General features: G+C 34.9%; 1 protein-coding gene across 1 annotated transcript in view; it reads right to left on the minus strand.

Moving 5' to 3' along the window:
- Positions 1-17,701, minus strand: part of PLCZ1 (phospholipase C zeta 1) — a 45,723-nt gene that overhangs the window by 11,403 nt on the left and 16,619 nt on the right. The window contains exons 7-9 of the mRNA XM_042890394.1: positions 11,640-11,867; positions 9,356-9,512; positions 7,756-7,872 (exon numbers count right to left, since the gene is read on the minus strand). Of these exons, the coding sequence (XP_042746328.1) occupies positions 7,756-7,872; positions 9,356-9,512; positions 11,640-11,867 (502 nt within the window). The remainder of the gene's footprint in view (positions 1-7,755; positions 7,873-9,355; positions 9,513-11,639; positions 11,868-17,701) is intronic.

Raw genomic sequence — 17,701 nt, forward strand, 5'->3', positions numbered from 1 at the left:
TGTTATTCTGGTCCTGCCTTGACATGTCCCTCTGATTCTCACTGCCATCGCTGGTTGCTTGTAAATTCAAGCTTGTACAAAAACCATCAAAAGTCAGTCTTTTAAATATTCTCAACATCACCTTTGCCCTGAGAGTTGTTTTTTTCAAATCTTTATGCTACTTCAGTCCTCTCGCCAATCCAGTGAATGAGTGTGATCCCAACAAAATTTCATGAACAAAGACTAATTATCAACACAAAAAAGCACACTTCACTCATCAGTATTAATTTTGACAAACAAGCGGTGTCAGACTTTTTCTGACTAATGAATTTGCTTAAATTGTCATTTCTAGCCTTACTTATTGCTGATTCATTTTGAAATGGATACTCTCAGTCCACAGAAACTCAATTTATGAATGGCTTACATCATGAGGTATTCTGCTGTAGTAAGAAGGATTACTCATCTGCAAACTGAGTGCTATTCATAACTGTCTGACACATCATGCATAGCATATGCAGTCAGCCTATTCTTATTGTCTTTGGGCCAACTGAATACCACTGCTCTACAGACATTATTAACAGAAATGTTAAGAATTCAATCATTCTAGTGTTCATAATTGCTGACAATGTTCCTACTTAATTACAGGTATCTCTACTGGAAAATAGATGTCAGATGATTAAAAACCATCCACTATCCATTACACAAGAATTTCTACAACTGATTTCAGTTAGAGATCCTTTCTTGTGAGGTTCTCATGGGAAAAGTACCTAAAGCATTTCTGATAAACTATCATATCTAAAATCTAAATTGTTTTTTGTTATTTAATTAATATGTCAGATTGAAAGTTACACTGCAGTGTAAGTCTCGGCATCTTTTGGTTGTCACTGCAATTACTTCAAACATGAAATAGATATTTTTTGAAAATATTTTCTTAGTTTGCTTGCCTTGTGTTTCCTGACAGAGCACAGGATATAATCTGCTTCACTTTCCTGTTTCAGTCTGGCTTTCTAACACAACATTTAGAACAAGGTCAACAAGAAGTTCAGAGACAATTGTGCCCGTGTAGTTTCTTCTGTATTTCTTTTACAATGACTAAATGTCAGGTAAGTTATTTAGTGTTCTATTAGTTGTCTGCAGTTCTGGATTTAGTGAAAAAACGTTATTTTCATGATTACTGTCAACAAAATGCTGACAAAATGAAATTTCAATGTTTCTTTTGTTTAAAGTTACAGCTTTTATTGCCCACAAAACTAAACAAACACAAAAATCTACCATGACTGTCAAAAATAAGCGAGCTCCAGAGTAACCAAGACCTTTGTCATAAACTTGGCAGTTAGTGATGTTCCTGCAAGAGGAATATGAAAGCTTTATTCAAGACACCTCCTAGCCCCTGGATCTTTCCAACAGAAAGGCAAGTGTATTGAAATAGTTCAATTTATCTGGAGATATTATCCCACCTAACTTAGAGGAATTAGCTTCTTCACTAGAGTCAGTGAGAATACAGTCAATGAACTTGAGGAGTAGCCTAAGCAAAAGTGGGTCCATTATTCAGTATGAGACTAATCATATCCCTGGAGTCCTATAATCCTACTGTCCCATCGAGTTGGAGGCATCTGGGAGCAAACAGTAAGATGTGAAAAAGCTGTTTTTATTGAGTTTCATAAAGCATTACAGACGTGACCGATTACATTTATGGATTTTTTTCAACAACATGACTTTGTTAATAATATAAGCTTCTTTTTTTTTGGCATCATAATATTACCTTTTCAGAATGTACAACACAATTGAGTAGGATTTAAGTCATTTATGCAAGATTTAGTTCCTAAAGATGAATTTTTGGACTGTTAAAAGCAAATCAGTAAAAAGGTAATAATATGGATATATCCTTTTTGTGAGACAGAAGCTGAACTATGACAACTACTCCTGTCCTTGAAAGCTCAAGTAAAATTGAGTGGGCAATGAAAAGATGCTTTTTTATGCTTTCTTCACTCATTCTTTCAAGGCATTATTTGTGTTGTGAGCTAGCAGGAAATCTTTCCTGTCTTCCTTATAGCATACTGTCCATGACTGTGAGGTAAGGCCACAGCAAGCCCAAATACAGAATGAGCTCCAGACCAAAAGAACACCTGCGCAGAACAGCCTGAGTGTGTTTTTGTCATGAGATGTAATGATATACCAGATTTACAGCCTGGTTTTGAGAAGACCTCTTTCAATCTTGGTATAAAATCTCTAATCATTCTGCAAATACATCTGAGTTTCTGTTACGTGGCTGGTTTCTACAGAAGTCACTCCAAAAGTAATGGAAACTACAACAGACACAAAGATCAAAATAACACTATTTGACAAAGCAAATTCTCAGCTAAGAAGCACTGTTTTTCAGTACTGTCATCACTATAAGCTATGCATTTTCACCAGTGATGAACAAGGGCCTGCATGCCGCTCTCATAAAAATCTGCATGGCTGTCTGGAAAGTGGCTTGCCTTTCATATCACTGTTGCCACTGCTGAAATGCACCACCCACCACCTCACTTTGCTCACATCCACTGTTTGGTCTCCATATAAGTTCAGCAAGCATCAATGAATGTCAATGAGCTCCATTTTTTCTGCATGTAGGAATTCAGTTCCACACATTTGTTTCATCTGCAACTTTATGTCAGATGCCATTTTGACACATGCTCCTCTGCTTCCATCTGTCACGTGGCAGAAAAATGCAGTGGATTATTGGCAGGAAGGCTCGATCTCTACTGCCATATATTCACCTCTGACATGGACCAACATAATAAAATAGGAGGTATTATTTTTGGAGCAGCCCTCATAGATGTCAAATAATCACAGATGAAATTCTGTGATGTATCTGTCTCCCTCATCTCATAGACACTGATTATAGTTAAGTCTATCTATAATGTATGATGCAATGCATATTCTCAGTTTGTTTTAGACATACTGTTAGCAGTTAGAAAAGACCTAATAGAAAACACACTTTCTCTGTTAGAAAAAAAATCCAGTAGAAATCATAAACAAGAATATAAAATTATCATACTGTAAAACAAACTATGTGTATGATTAAAAGAAAAATTGATATTCCACCATCTTTTAATTGGGGGAACTTGTGTTTTCCCTTAAATTCTATTACATTACTTTAGAAATACCTTCACTAAATTTGACACTTCATCACTTATTCAGAAATACAGAGCATTCATTAAGATTGTGGGAATATCTAAACTTCCCAATATCAAACATAACATGGTAAATTGATCTTAGGAAAAAAAAAAAAAAAAATCAATTCTGTTCTCTCTAGTTTTGCTATTCGTCCACAGAGAAAAGAAAACATATTTTTGCTGCAAATATGCAAAAATTGAAAACTGAAAAGTAAATTAGTGAGCCTGTGTCTTGTGTTTTCCTTAGGAGGTTTTCCAAGATCTGCTTCACCTTTAAGTTTTCAGTTATTTACAGTCCTATCTAGCCCACACTGATGATCAGTTCCTGCTCAGCAAATGAGGTACAAGATCTACATAACTGATTTTCTTTTCCCTAGGTAGCATTAGAGTTAAAATTCAGAACTGCTTGGAGAGTTTTTTTCCACTTTTCATGCATTGTATTTTGTCATACTGTTCCACACAAAATTTAGCCACACAACAGATATGATAAAATTGCAAGGCTGCATTTCAGTTTCAAAAGCCAAAACAAAATTTTCAATTAAAAAGTTCCATTATGCAAGTAGTGGTTCCTTCACAGTAGTGTATACATTTTTATGACTTCTTCAGAAAACATATGGTCTATGGTAGCTCTTCTAAAACAAAATCCTGAATCTGCCATACCCTGGCTATCTCATGTAACTGATGATGACTTGGTCAGACCTGTGGATTGTTGTGATATATGAGAAAATGTTTTCTACCGTATATAAGGGATGTATTCAAAAGGATATTTAATTATTTCTCTCTTTATTTTTAACTGAGAATTTCTTATTGTTTGTTTGGGTTGGGTTTTTGTGTGTGTGTGTTTGGGTTTTTTTGCTCTGTTTTCCTCACCCTTCCTAAAACAATTCATATCTGTTTATTTCAATAACTATCCTGAATTTTCTTTCCATTCATAAATCTTTACTTTCCATTTTATTTGGTAAATAAAAAGGAGATAAAGATATGCCAAACCAGTTCTTTCCAGTGCTACACTGCAGTTGCATGCAAAAGGAATACTAATTTTTCCAAACCATAAAATGTTATTGTAGGTATTTTTCTCCCTAAGACCTCTTTGTTCACAAAACCTACCCTGTTCTTATGAGACCCAGTTTTCAGAGAATGGGCACTGAGTCCAGAGTAACATGGAAGAATGCTTTTATGGGAACTCTTTTCACTGTCATTTTTAACTTGCCTTCCTCTGAAAATTAGGTTTGCACAAATACAGAATTCTTATCTTCAGCCTCAGCAAATCTTGGGCTTGCTGGATTTTATCCTGGTTTAGTGGCATCTTCCAAGTTAATGTCCCAAACAGTTCAGAGAGAAAATTGCTGGCAAGGTACAGGAGAGAGCAATGTTTTGGGCCCATCAATAGGGGAAATGAAAGAATTACTCAGCTGTCATCATTTATAAGATGCAGAGAGAGTCCTGGCAAGTAGTATTATATGTAGATTTGAACTACATATAATGAACCTAATATATTTATCTGTGCATCAAGAACAGTTAGTAGAACTTAAAGATAAGGTAGAAGGGCAACCATTCAGGAGTGGGGATGGGATAAAGGAGCTGAGGAAGAGGAACAGGTGACATACGATAAATCTGAAAATCCCAGGGACTATAGGGAACATATCTGCACATGGAATGTAGACTGCAGTGGTAAGGAGCAGAGGGAATATGTGGGATTTTTGAAAACAGGATAAATGAAGAAATCAAGAAATGTGAGTTAAATCAGAGAAAAAGCATCAGTAGAAGGTTCACTGAGTGGAGTTTTGAGAGCTACATTTTGGAATGCAGTCTTACTTCAGCCAAACAGTTATCTGAAACAGATTAGGGAATCAAGACTTGGTCTGGCATTGCTTGGAAATAATTCATGAGAAGACTTATTTGTAATCAGCCTATTCCCATGAGAAAAGCATTCCTTTAAATGAAGATGCAAGCGCTGTGACCAAGAGGGCAGATCTAACCATTTCCTGCATATTTTTAATTCTTCCAAGAAGGGGCCCAAAGCAAAAATCTTATGTTTAATGAATCCTCAAAATGATTTTGCATTTAAGTATACTCCAAATTAATGTAGTCATTAATAAGTATTTAAGCCCTCTTTGAGACGTGAAAAATGGATATATTCTTTAAATAGATCATTATGGAAATGTAAAGGCTAGAAATAAAACAAGTAAACTGCTGTGTGATAAGCCCTTTAAAACTAAGGACTTCTGCCTAGTTCTTCCTCTAAGCATGAAACAAGCATACTGGTTCTTAATAGCAATGCAGACAATATGGAGAGAGCACAACCTCAAGTAAATAATCCCACAATAGCACAGCACCAAGTTAAATGAGGATTAACCAATCAAGGCAGAATATCATCAAACGAATTTCAAATGGCATGGTAATGTTGAGATACTTCCAGCAAAAACCTAACCCAGTATCAAATATGCACCATAAAAAATATTTATGAAAACACAGACACAAAATTTATACTGGCTAGTAATTTTTTACTCCCACAGTAGCTGTAAAACTATACCTCAATACAATAGTGAGGATGTGAAGCAGAATTTGTAATGAGAGAATTGTGAGGGGATCTGAGTGCATTTCAGTTGTTTCACTGAACAGCCAATACTGAGTGGGAAATTTCACACAGCCTCCCTAGTCACTGCTTCCCACATTACATCCTGATAGTACTGTGTAGTTTGGGTAGAGGGCTGGCAAACATTAACAAATTCAGGCCTGGGGCAGTCCTCCACTGCTTGTGGTCAGGGCCACAGCGATGGGAAGCCTTTTTCACATAAGTTCCTGACCTTAAAGGCAAAGTGAAAATCATATATTTCACAGTATGAGTGTGAACTGTAATGTAAGAAAGTGAGACCGTCTCTTTCACTTCTTGAAACTATGAAGTTTATGGCAAACTGCCCTACTCACTCCACAGTCTCCGTCAGCTGATTATGATATAGTCAGAATAAATGATAGAATACATATCCAGATGCAAAATATTGCTTTTAAACTGAAGAATAAAATGATGAAGCAAGATTGTGCCTGAAGCCATTAAGAAGTGGAAAGTGCTTACAGGCTAAGAGATTTTTCAAAGCCTACTGAGAGTAAAGTCATGCTTATCTTTAACACTTTCAAATTAAAAACTAACTTGAACTGAAGAGAAACCAAGGTTACTGTTATTGCATTGCTCAGGGTGCTAACTTGCTTTGAAATACACTGAAAAGAAAGACACTAAATCTGCTTTGCTTGTATTAAGTCACTGTAGACAGCAGCAGCTGTGACTCAGCATCCAGAGGATCAGGGGTATTTGACTGCATCTTTGCAGTAGCTATCATAATCCAGGAATTCTTGACAACAACATTAATTGTTGTGCACACATCTCCTGCATCAGCGCCACCCCAGTCACACACAGCCACTGAAAATCAAACTGATCCTCAGATGATGATTTAATTGCAGTGCTGATTCCTAAATCACATTTACATACTTTTCCATCCTCTCTTGTAATTCAGTGCTATAGGACAACTTCAGCAAAATACAAAAGCAATTGCATTCCTACAATGCCCACATTTAGTTAAACAGGCAGCTGCTTCTATTCTCTTGCTAAGTACAGAGTAGCTACAGGGAATGTTAGGCTCCAGTAGAAAAGGAAAATATATTACATTACATTACATTATATTATATTATTTATTAAGAGAGAGATAAATAGAGGAAAGATAACAAGAATAAAGAAGATAAAAAAAGCTACCTTTCCCACTTTCTGCTATAAAGATGCTCTAGTGATGCCTCAGCACAGCAGACAAATAACCATGGAGATCATAGGGTTTGAATAACACAGAATGCAAAAGGATGTAAGCTATTTTAATTTTCTTGAAAGGAAAATTGCAAAATTTTTGTTTCTGAAAGTACACTGTTTAATGCGTAGTATGCTCGCTTTTAACTCTAAACCTGAGGTAACTTAGTTAACATAAATAATTTCAGCCAAAACAGGCAGGCAATAAAATATAAATTATTGTTTAGACTCTCCGTACAGACAGACACCGAGAAATATAACAGAATTATTAATTAAAAAAGGAAGTTGTACAAAGAAAGAGAAGAAAGTTATGTTTTAGCTGTGGAAAGTTCTATATATACACTTTTGCTGCAATGTTTCAGAAGATTAAATCACGCTTTTGTGTCGTTGTAGAGTTGGGAATAATACAAAATAAGGTTCAAAGTTTAATAATATCTTGTCCTTAATTCTTCTTTTTTCCTCAGTTTCTAATAGGGGAAAAAAAACACCACAATAGTTCAAAGGAATTAGTGAACTATAATAATTTGAGATGTTTGGGATATGCCTATAGCTATTTAGCAAAAATTTATTTTTGTAATTAGCTATGACTCAATTGTAATTAATTAGTAAATAATTTACAATAATATTCCTTTTAGTTCTTCCTTATCAGAATTCCAAGATTCTGGGATATAAAAATTACCTGAATATGTAGACTGTATGAGAAGTTTAGATAATACAAAATTATGCCACTGAAGGAAATTATGAAACTTGTAGCTCACAAAAAGGTAGAAATTCTGTATCTCTATAATCTCTGAAATTTTGAATGCAACAGTCAGTAAACATACATACCCATTTGGCAACCCACATTCCAGAACTCTTGAGGATTATAATTTGAAGAATCTGCTCTTGTTCCTTTTGGGTAGATTCTTGTAATGAAACGTGAAGTATGCGAAACAAACTGATTAGCTGAAAAACAGAATCATAAAACCTTAGTAAGGCACATTTAAAAAAAAATAGACATTTAAATAAATAATAAGATTTTAAGACAATTTCTATGCATGTTACTTTACTAAATGTGACCGTTTGAAATATGATAAAAATCGTATTTTTAAATCTTAAAATGGTCTTTGATAATATTTTTTCTAGTATGCAGACTTTCTGAAGGTTCAATAACCAAAATCATTACTTCAGGGAAATCTTCTGTACCTGTTTATTTACTAAGTAGACAGTTTTTACACTAAACCTCTCATTTTCCCTGTAAAATAGGAAAGGCACAAAACAAGAAATTGGCTAAAAAGCCCCGTTCATTCTTCAATTATTCTAGTGGAAACACATCTATCCTATCTTCAAATAACTTAAGCTTGATTTCTGCTTTGAGTTTTAGAAAAGTCAAATGAATCATCTCAAGACCTGTGAGTAGTACATTTCTAAAACAAGCTTTATTATCTTCTTTGCCTTCTTCAGAAGATTTTAATTATTCAAGTCAGTTGATTTTCTTACTCCTAGCATTGTTATCTCCCATAAGGGCATAAACTACACAGACATGGAAAATCTAGAATTACATCTATCTTTGCTATTCCAGTTAAGTGATTAAAAAGAAAGCTTTAAACTTCCAGGATCATCATTCTGATCCTTTCCATTCAACTTCTTTCCCCTTATTTTAGTTGAACTACTAGGATGCTAGACAGACCAGAGAGGACTTTTAGTACAGACAGCTGGCAAAAGACTACTTGCTTTAATGATGTTCAGCACCATTCACCTAACCAACCATTGAATCATCTCTGCCAAGAGTGGATGGCAGCTGGGCTGGACCTGAATGAATGGGCTGTGGCAGACTTCATTCTCATGGTCAGTGATCTCTGCTCTTAATACTCCCTGAAGGCTGTTGTCAGGCAGCTGGAGTTAAAACAGCAGAGACTATGTTGTTCTGGCTGCACCAAATGGAGATAACCTAGCATTGACTGTGTTTTCAGTAATCCACTTGGCCCATATGAAAGATGTGGTCCAAAGAACAGACTGTCTTCTATGAGTTTGTTCATTTCATGTGGATTCTCTCATCTGCAGTCAGAGGTACTGATGCTCAACTCCACTGGGAGCTACAGATTGTGTACAGAAAAAAGATCTGTTCCTTACATTTTCATGTAACTTTCAAATCATTTCATGTAGGAAAAAATGAACCAAAAGGTATTCATACATTTTGTATACCACATTAATATTTGTTCTTGTGAAGTTGCATGAAATTAGAATAATGCTGAATTTCAAATTGGCTCACAAAACCAAATGAAATATAAAAATGCAGTGAAAATGAGTTATTTCTAAAACAGTACTACAGAAACAGCCAAGTAAAATTGGACAACAGAAATTCTGTAAAGCTTTTTAACTCTCCCAATGCCTAAGAAATGAAACATAACACCACTGTAATTTTTCTGTTTAAATTAAAAGGAAATACCTGCATGTTTTACAAATTTTTGTGCTTTAACCTCTCCAATTGAATTGTTTTCATAACACTTCTGATGAGTTATTGAATGCTCAAAGCTTACAAACTTCTCAGATTTGGTATAAATCACAAGGTCCGACAACTCAATGGCAATCTTCATTTTCTTCATCTAATAATCAGAGAATAAAATAACGTAAGAACACAAAAAATCACAGTACATATTACATTATTAAAAATTCAGAAGAATTTAACAAATAAGACATATAAAGTGTGGGAAAATGTATCGCATGTAACATGTATTTGACCTTAACATATGATTTGTGATAGTAAGAGTTGATCCAGTCAAAGACAGTTAAGGTTATTGTCTTTGTGATAATCGCAGTAGATGTGGGAGGGGTGCAGGGATACTTCCAGTGCTTCCTGGCACAATATTGGACAGCTTTAATATTTCCCTGCTTTTCAGACAGGTATACAAACTAAAGTCATTTTTCATGGCTCTTAACATTACTCACGTTAAATATATGTCCAACTTAAGTACATAAAATTACAGAAAAGATATACTGGTAGGAAGTACTTTGAGAAATAAAAAAGAGTAGAAGGTATTGTGCACACTGACAACTCAAACTCAACTACAAGAAATAGATAACAGGAGAATATTTCAACATGTCAAACAAATCAGTCAAAGATATACTCCTCCATTAACTGCTCTGATGATAAACTCTGTTCTTAATTAAGATTGAAATTTCTCTGGTCAGTCTTTATTTAGTCTTGTTCTATTACCAAAGCAAGCAAAAGCAAATGCTTGTGTACAGTGAAAGTGAGCGGAAATTTTACCAGCCTATTATCTCTTAAACTGAGGTACTGTATGACCTCTTCATTTAACTTAACACAGAGGTATGAGCTAATCAGGCTAGTATCCAGAAAGAGCTGACAGTGTCAATAAAGTTTACATTCCATTAAAACTTCTGAAAGTAAATTCCCATCTGACATAAACTATGCAAAATTTAAGTGCATTATTTATTCTGGAGATATGTCCCATGAGGAGAAACGGGAGTCTATTGGCATAGAGTTAAATAATAGAACTGTCTCAAAGTGAAAGGAAGTGATGAAGTCAAATACAGCAATGTCACCAGGGTACCTCAGCTGTGGATTTGAATGTTCTCCTGCCCTCCTAACAGAACAGTAGGGTTGGATCACAGAATAAATACTCCCAATCCATAGTGCAGGACCCCAGAAGCAATGACCTCTTCTGCATGTGAAATGCGACCAGACAACTCTTGTTGCAATTGAACCAGATGCACATGATATATGTTCTGGTCTGTAACATGATGTCATAAATACGTGTGACTGTATTATTTGAAGTCTTTCTTCACCTATCCCATCCTTCCTCAGAATTTTGCCTTGGTATCCCTTCTTATCAGATGGAAAGAGAAAGAACTAAAGATCTTGAACTTCAAATCACTGAGAGAAAAAAAAGACACTGAAACAAAAAGATACTGTGTCTCACTAAAAATGTTGAGTCCTGAGGAGCAGTCTATATACATTCATACAATCACAGTGTGATGTGCAAAATTGTCTAGATACTGGGTGCATCCTGCCTACTTTAAATGCTGAAGAAAGTAGTTTGAAATCAATGGATTTCTGGATTTCCACGTTAAGAGAGCTACTGTTCGATTAACAAAATGTTCAATTTGACAATCAAAAAGAAAATGACATCTAATTTTCATAGAGACTCTTTCAGAAGTAGTATTTAATATTATGTCTTTACATAATAAGTGCTGCAACAACTTTTCTATTATAAATGCTTTAAAATATACTAGTGCAACCAGAAGTCTACAATTGATTAAATCTGTAAATTAAGAACAAAGGATCTCTCCAAAACAGACTGTAAGACCATAGAATGGAATGGATATAAAACTGTCCTTCATCATCAGGAACCACCTTAAACGTCCTTCATGCATAGCTCCAGAAAGACTTTGGGATTAACAAAGCAGCTGAGCCTATTGTGTCACTGATCACCACGGGCAAGCATTAGATTCGAAAGTGAAAAATGCAAGTGCAATTCAGGATGGGAGCACAGGGAAGATCTTTTTTAGTTGGATACTAAAACATGGTCCAGTTTGGAATGTATTCAGGAAAACTCTAGATCCTTCAAAATATATTTTTCTAAGTAATAATAAAGCCTAAATAAGCCTAAATATAGTCTGTATTTTGAAATAGCGTATTTCTTCTTTTCATAGAAAGGCTGACAGAGAGATATGTGTTTTCTAAATTCAGCTGTTGCATAAGTTTTTACCTTTGCCTTTTTTCGAGGTGGAGGTGAAGATCTAACTTCAGATTTTCTTTTTGAGGATTTACTTTTTGGGTTAAGAGGGGCATTTTCATCAGTCTCCTCGTCACTTGATGTAATTTCCTCTTCAGATACTTCCCCTGTTTCACCATGACTGTCCTGACCTTTCCTGAGCATAGTTTCTTCAATTGTTCCACTTTTCTTATTTTTTACCAATATTTTGAATTTTAATGCCTGTAGATAAAAAGTTGAGCAGTAATAACTAAAATTATGTATGTACTAATTGTAGAACTTCATATTTAGATGATGCTTAATGCATTTTCTTAGCTATTCGTGGAGTATAATGAAGTGAGGGAGCACAATATAGTGAATATAGGCATCAGTGATACAGATTTCAAAAGTGAGTAAAACAAACAGAAACAGAGACTGGAGATCAAAGTATGGAACAGAATGTGTATACCTAACAATTCAACAGGAAAAACAGAAAGCTCTGCAATACATAGATGCAGATACGAGCAGGATGGAGGAAGATAAGTAAGACTGAAGATAAGGACAACAGGATGAGGGGAAATGGCCTGAAGTTACATCAGGGTAAGTTTAGGTTGGATATCAGGAAAAACTCTTTTACAGAATAGGCTATTAATCAGTGAAATAGGCTCCCCAGAGAGGTGGTTGAGTCACCATTCCTGGACGTGTTTTAAAACCGTTTGGATGTGGTGCTCAGGGACATGATTTAGTGGAGGGTTTTTAGAGTCAGGGTAAATTTGGTTGTGTTGAAGTTGGACTTGAAGATCTTTAAGATCTGAAGATCTTTTCCAAGCTGACTAATTCTATGATTCTAAGGTAGTGTCAGAGGTGATGGCCAGGTAAGATGTAGGAAATACATTATTTACTAAGCTTGAATATGTTTTTATATGTAGACTTGCAGCCAATCATCTGATGCTCATTTGAAGCTGTTTTTTTTGCCTAACCACTAAAAAAACTTGTTTGACTAGTGCACTGGTGCATACTTCTGTGGTATATCAAATCAAAACTTCTGTTATTATGTTATTATTATCAAGAACACTGTGGACCCTAGAGCTGAGCTTATGTGGAAATCAATGGACTTTGATAATTTGTTGACTAAACAGTTTTTCTATTTCATGGGTCATATATAAATGCACATTTCATATGGAGTGAAAGGACTATCACTTTATGTAGAGAAAATAAAGATCTCTATACAATACAGTTCCAATACATAAAAGAACATTCATAATCAGTAGCTCCACCACCTATGAATGATGGTTTTAGAGATTACTAACTTGAAAGCAGAATTTTTCTACTCAGTAACAGAACCTTACATAATATTTTAAAACACTATATAAATCCTTATGAATTTTAGTAGGTTTAATAATGAAGATATTTCTTGTTTTTCTCTATACACTTTTGCTACGATGTTGTACAGCATTTTTTTTTTAATCAAATGAGTACCCAGTTATATACATAGGAAAAAATTCTGCAATTAAATGAGAAGCTATCTCATAATATGTAGTGCTTAAATTCATGATTTTTTGGGGGGGGTAGGGGGAGGGAGAAAGGAAAATAAAGAGAAAAAGTAAACAAACCACAGCAATATTACATATAACTAGTTTAAGAAAGGTAAAACATTGTCTTATTAAACTGCTACAAAGAACATTTGCGTTGATACTTATATGCTTTCATTAACTAAAGGTTTGAAAGAAATTTAGAATAATTCAAATGAATTATCTAGTAAATTTTTACTGACTGTATAACAAACAAGGTATTTTTTCACTGGTAAGATCCTTTCTTCTGTAACAAAGGACTAAGGAAAAAGTTCATAAAAATTATCATTTCCAATAAATGCCTTTCCTCTATGCCTCTAATACAAGTATGAATTTCACTTATGAAATAACCTTCACAGAGGAATAGCTATTATATAGTGGACATAACACTGACACTGTTACTGTCAGTGAATAATAAAATTTAGGTTCTTGGACAGTAGTCCACAAAAATATTCCTCATGATTCATATGCAATAGTGAAGGGGAAGGTTATAGTACAGGGGGAGTTAACAAGAAGCAATTACTTCACATTAAATAAAGCATAACTGAACTTTTATATGTAGCAGATAATGTATTATAAATTATCCACTAAATCAATATGAAAAATAGGAATCACAGAAATATATATATATATAACTAAATCTATATAACAGATACTACGTATATATTCCATTTATTTGATTTGTAATCTTCCTTGCTGATATTATTACTTCAGATCTGGTATTATTAGTATGTCAGTATAGAAGTGAAATGATATATGCTATAGTTAATATTTATCAATGTCATGCTAGTGTAAGGTTTGATTAGTCTGTCTGTATGGGTGATTCAGAATAAGGATGCAATTTAACACTTCCTTCATTTCTTACTGATACACCCATTTTTTTTCTGTGCTATTTTTTGAAGAGATTTAATGTGAGTACTCATATTTTTTAAAGTTCAGAATTTTCCTTCCTATCTTTATCTACTGCAATATTGAAAAGCAGTTCTGTCCCCGATTGGTCTAATGTTTTCATGTTCATAGTTAAGACTTACTTCTACAAATCACAAAAGACCAGATATGCAAGAGGAAGAAAACCTTTTCTTGGACATATTGCATGTAAATTTGCTTTAAGTAAAGAAAGGCCATAATTTGTTTCACTGTACAAAAAGAGGCCATAAAGTTTAAAGGCATTTCTAAGTTGGTCTACTTATTATTACAGGAAAGTGGTAAACATCCTCAGGTAGGAAAAACATTTATTTTTTTTTTTACTATAAAAATAACAATTAAAAATCATTACATTCTTTTAAAAAACAGTTACAGAAAATGCTGTAGTAAAAAGAGATTTTTTTAATCTTGGGCCATAAGCAGATTCCAATAAAAGTTAACCTGAATCACTGAAAATGAACTGTTAACTGAAAAAGACACTTCACACATTTTAAGTTTGAGCTTCAAACAGATCTTCAAAAGTACTCATAACAAATGTATGGTTACAAAATCTGTGACTGTGAAATTTGAGTTCTTTAACTGACAATCAGTTGTGCTAAACATTTGAGATTTTTTGTACAAACGTGTCTAAATCTTCTAAGCAAATAATGAGCTGAAAGTCTGAACATCCACTATTGTTTCATTTTTTAAAATTTAAACATAAAATACAAATTGTTTTAAAAATATACCTTTATTATTTATGAATTTATAAAGTGCAAACATATTTAAAAATGTGAACATGTAAAGCATAGTATATCTTCCCTGGATAATAATGGTCATAGAATCACAGAATCATGGAATGGCCTGGAGGATTGAAACTCGATGATCATTGTGGTCCTTTTCAACGCCCCTGCTGTGTGCAGGGTCACCAACTGCTGGACCGGGCTCCCCAGATGCCCAAGGCCATCTGGCCTTGGATGCCTCTAGGGATGGGGCATCCACAACCTCTCTGGTCAACCTGTTCCAGTGTGTCACCACCCTCTGAGTGAAAAACTGCCTCCTAATATCTAAACTAAATCTTTTCTGTCTCAGTTTAAAACCATTCCCCATTGTCCTAACACTATCCACCCTTGTAAACAGACATTCCCACTCCTGTTGATATGCTCCCTTCAAGGCCTGGAAGGCCACAATGAGGTCTTCCTGGAGCATTATCAAGTCATTTGAGACTCTTAAACTAGAACCTTTAGGTACAATCAATTGGAAAAAATATTTAAATAATTAAATTAAGAAAACATAATTCTTGTTCTAAATTGTCTTCTGGTTAATGCAATGTACAACACAAATCAGAACAGCTGAAGTAAAACAAGACTCCCAGCATAATGATTAATTAAATTCAGGCTTCTGAAAATCAGATGAGGACACTGATATTCAGGTAATTCTTACTGTGATATAAATCTCACATATCATGAATCTCATATGAACAGCATACATTTAAGTGGGGACTAATTGTGGAAACTATCAATACATTTTCAGATATAAATTCTACAGACATTACATATGAAAACTCTAAGCTATGGAAATTTGAAGTGTGCATTCTCTTCTGAGAAGCATTTTGAAAGTAACATCTACCATAGATATATTATTTGTGGTATGCAATTTAGTGACTCCATGATTCAGATGCAGTACAATGATTCTGTGGTTGCTATGGAGGATGTATAATCTTTGTATATCAATTAAATTGAATGTAGTTGTGCTTTGAGATGTTTTTAGGTAAACCCTTACATGTGAAGTGCAAAGGCTTGCACTTGTGGAAGAACAACTCCAGACACCAGTATATGCTGGGGAGCACTTAGCTGGAAAGCTGCAGAAAAGAACCTATGAATAGTGGAAGACATCAAGAATTCTTGGATTCATTAAACAAATTATCAGCAGTGGGTAATGAGAGACGCTCCTTCCACTTTAATCAGTATAGGCAGGGCTTCATCTGGAGTCCTCTGTGCAGTACTGGACTCCCCAGTAGAAGAGAGACAGGGCCATAGTGGAAATAGCCCAAGGGAGAGTCACCAAGATGATCAAAAGGACTGAAGCACCTCTCTTATGTGGATAGGTGGAGATAGGCTGAGAGAGCTGGGACTGTTCAGTCTGGAGAGGAGCTGGCTTGGGAGGGATCTATCTCAGCAATGTGTATAAGTTCCTGAAGGGAGAACGCAAAGAAGATGGAGCCAGGCTTTTGTCAGTGGTATCCAGCACCATGAAAAGAGCCAGCGGGCACAGACTGGAATACAGGAGATTTCTCATGAATGCTAGCATTTCTGTGCTATGCAGATGAATGAGCACTGGCACAGGTTGCCTAGAGAGATTGTGGATTCTCCTCCTTGGAGATCTTCAAAAGCCATCTGGACATGGGCCCGAGCACGCTGTGCTGAGTGTCCTTGCTTGAGCTAGGTGAAATGGACACATAGGCCCCTTGTAACATAAATTATTCTGTAATTCTATGATTTACAGTGTTTTCAAGGTTTGCAAATTGAGACTGGACACTGATATAAAAATATTTGACTGCAATCTAAAAAAAAAATGTTTATGAGAAATGTATAAAGATGTACTAAATAGATTTAAGACAATACTGCTACGAAAATATAGTAGCATTATAATACTCTAGCAAATCTCTTGAACAAATTTCTTTAAAAATGTTTTTTCCTTCACAATTACTTTACCAAATTCTACCTGCATGTTGTGTTGACACAATCAAGACAATCATAGAATCATAGAATCACAAGGTTGTAAACAACTTATAAGATCATCTAGTCCATCCATCTTCTCATTACCACTGCTACTACAAGCTACTAAAACCATATCTTGCAGCTCCTCATCCAGACACCTCTTGAACACAGTTTTATCCTTGTTTTGAAACAAAACATTTGCATTTGCATCATTCTGTTTCAGGTACTGTAAAGAAGTGTGGAAAATACATCTTACATATTGCTGATGACAGTGGCAAGCCTGAATGACTGCTTTGCATGCATGTATTTATGTTACAAGACATTAAAAAATATTTTGTTCTTGAAATAACATTTAATGCAAAGACTGGTACAATGGGAATTTTAGAATTTTCTATCCTCATCTAATTGCCTTTTCTGACTTCATATCCCTGGGGTCTCAAGCCACCAGCTGAGAAACACTGCCTAAGGGTGAATCAAAGAATAAGAGAAAATGTTTTTTGCAGTAACGGAACTCAGTGAAATGGTTCCATGAACACTTTTCTCAACACAACCAAAATATATGTAGATTTAGGTTTCCATTTCTAAAACAACATTAAAATTCAGGACTTTTTTTAATTTAAGGAACTAAGATAAATTATCCAATAACAGGAACACCAATAGATTTAAATATAAGTTTTTTATTTTAAAGCATAACTTCGTTTTAAAATTTACAATTTGTTTCTTCTTTCAGAACTTTCAAATAATGGACTCAAGGATACGAGAAGAGAAGCGAGGGGAGGAGAGAAGTGAGGGGAGGGGAAGGGAGGGGAAGGAAGGGAGGGTGAGAGAGGAGAGGAGAGGAGAGGAGAGGAGAGGAGAAGAGAGGAGAGGAGAGGAGAGGAGA

This window comes from Lagopus leucura, unplaced genomic scaffold, assembly GCF_019238085.1.
Source record: "Lagopus leucura isolate 7727_CA_CO unplaced genomic scaffold, USGS_WTPT01 Super-Scaffold_100159, whole genome shotgun sequence".
Classification (NCBI taxonomy): domain Eukaryota; kingdom Metazoa; phylum Chordata; class Aves; order Galliformes; family Phasianidae; genus Lagopus; species Lagopus leucura.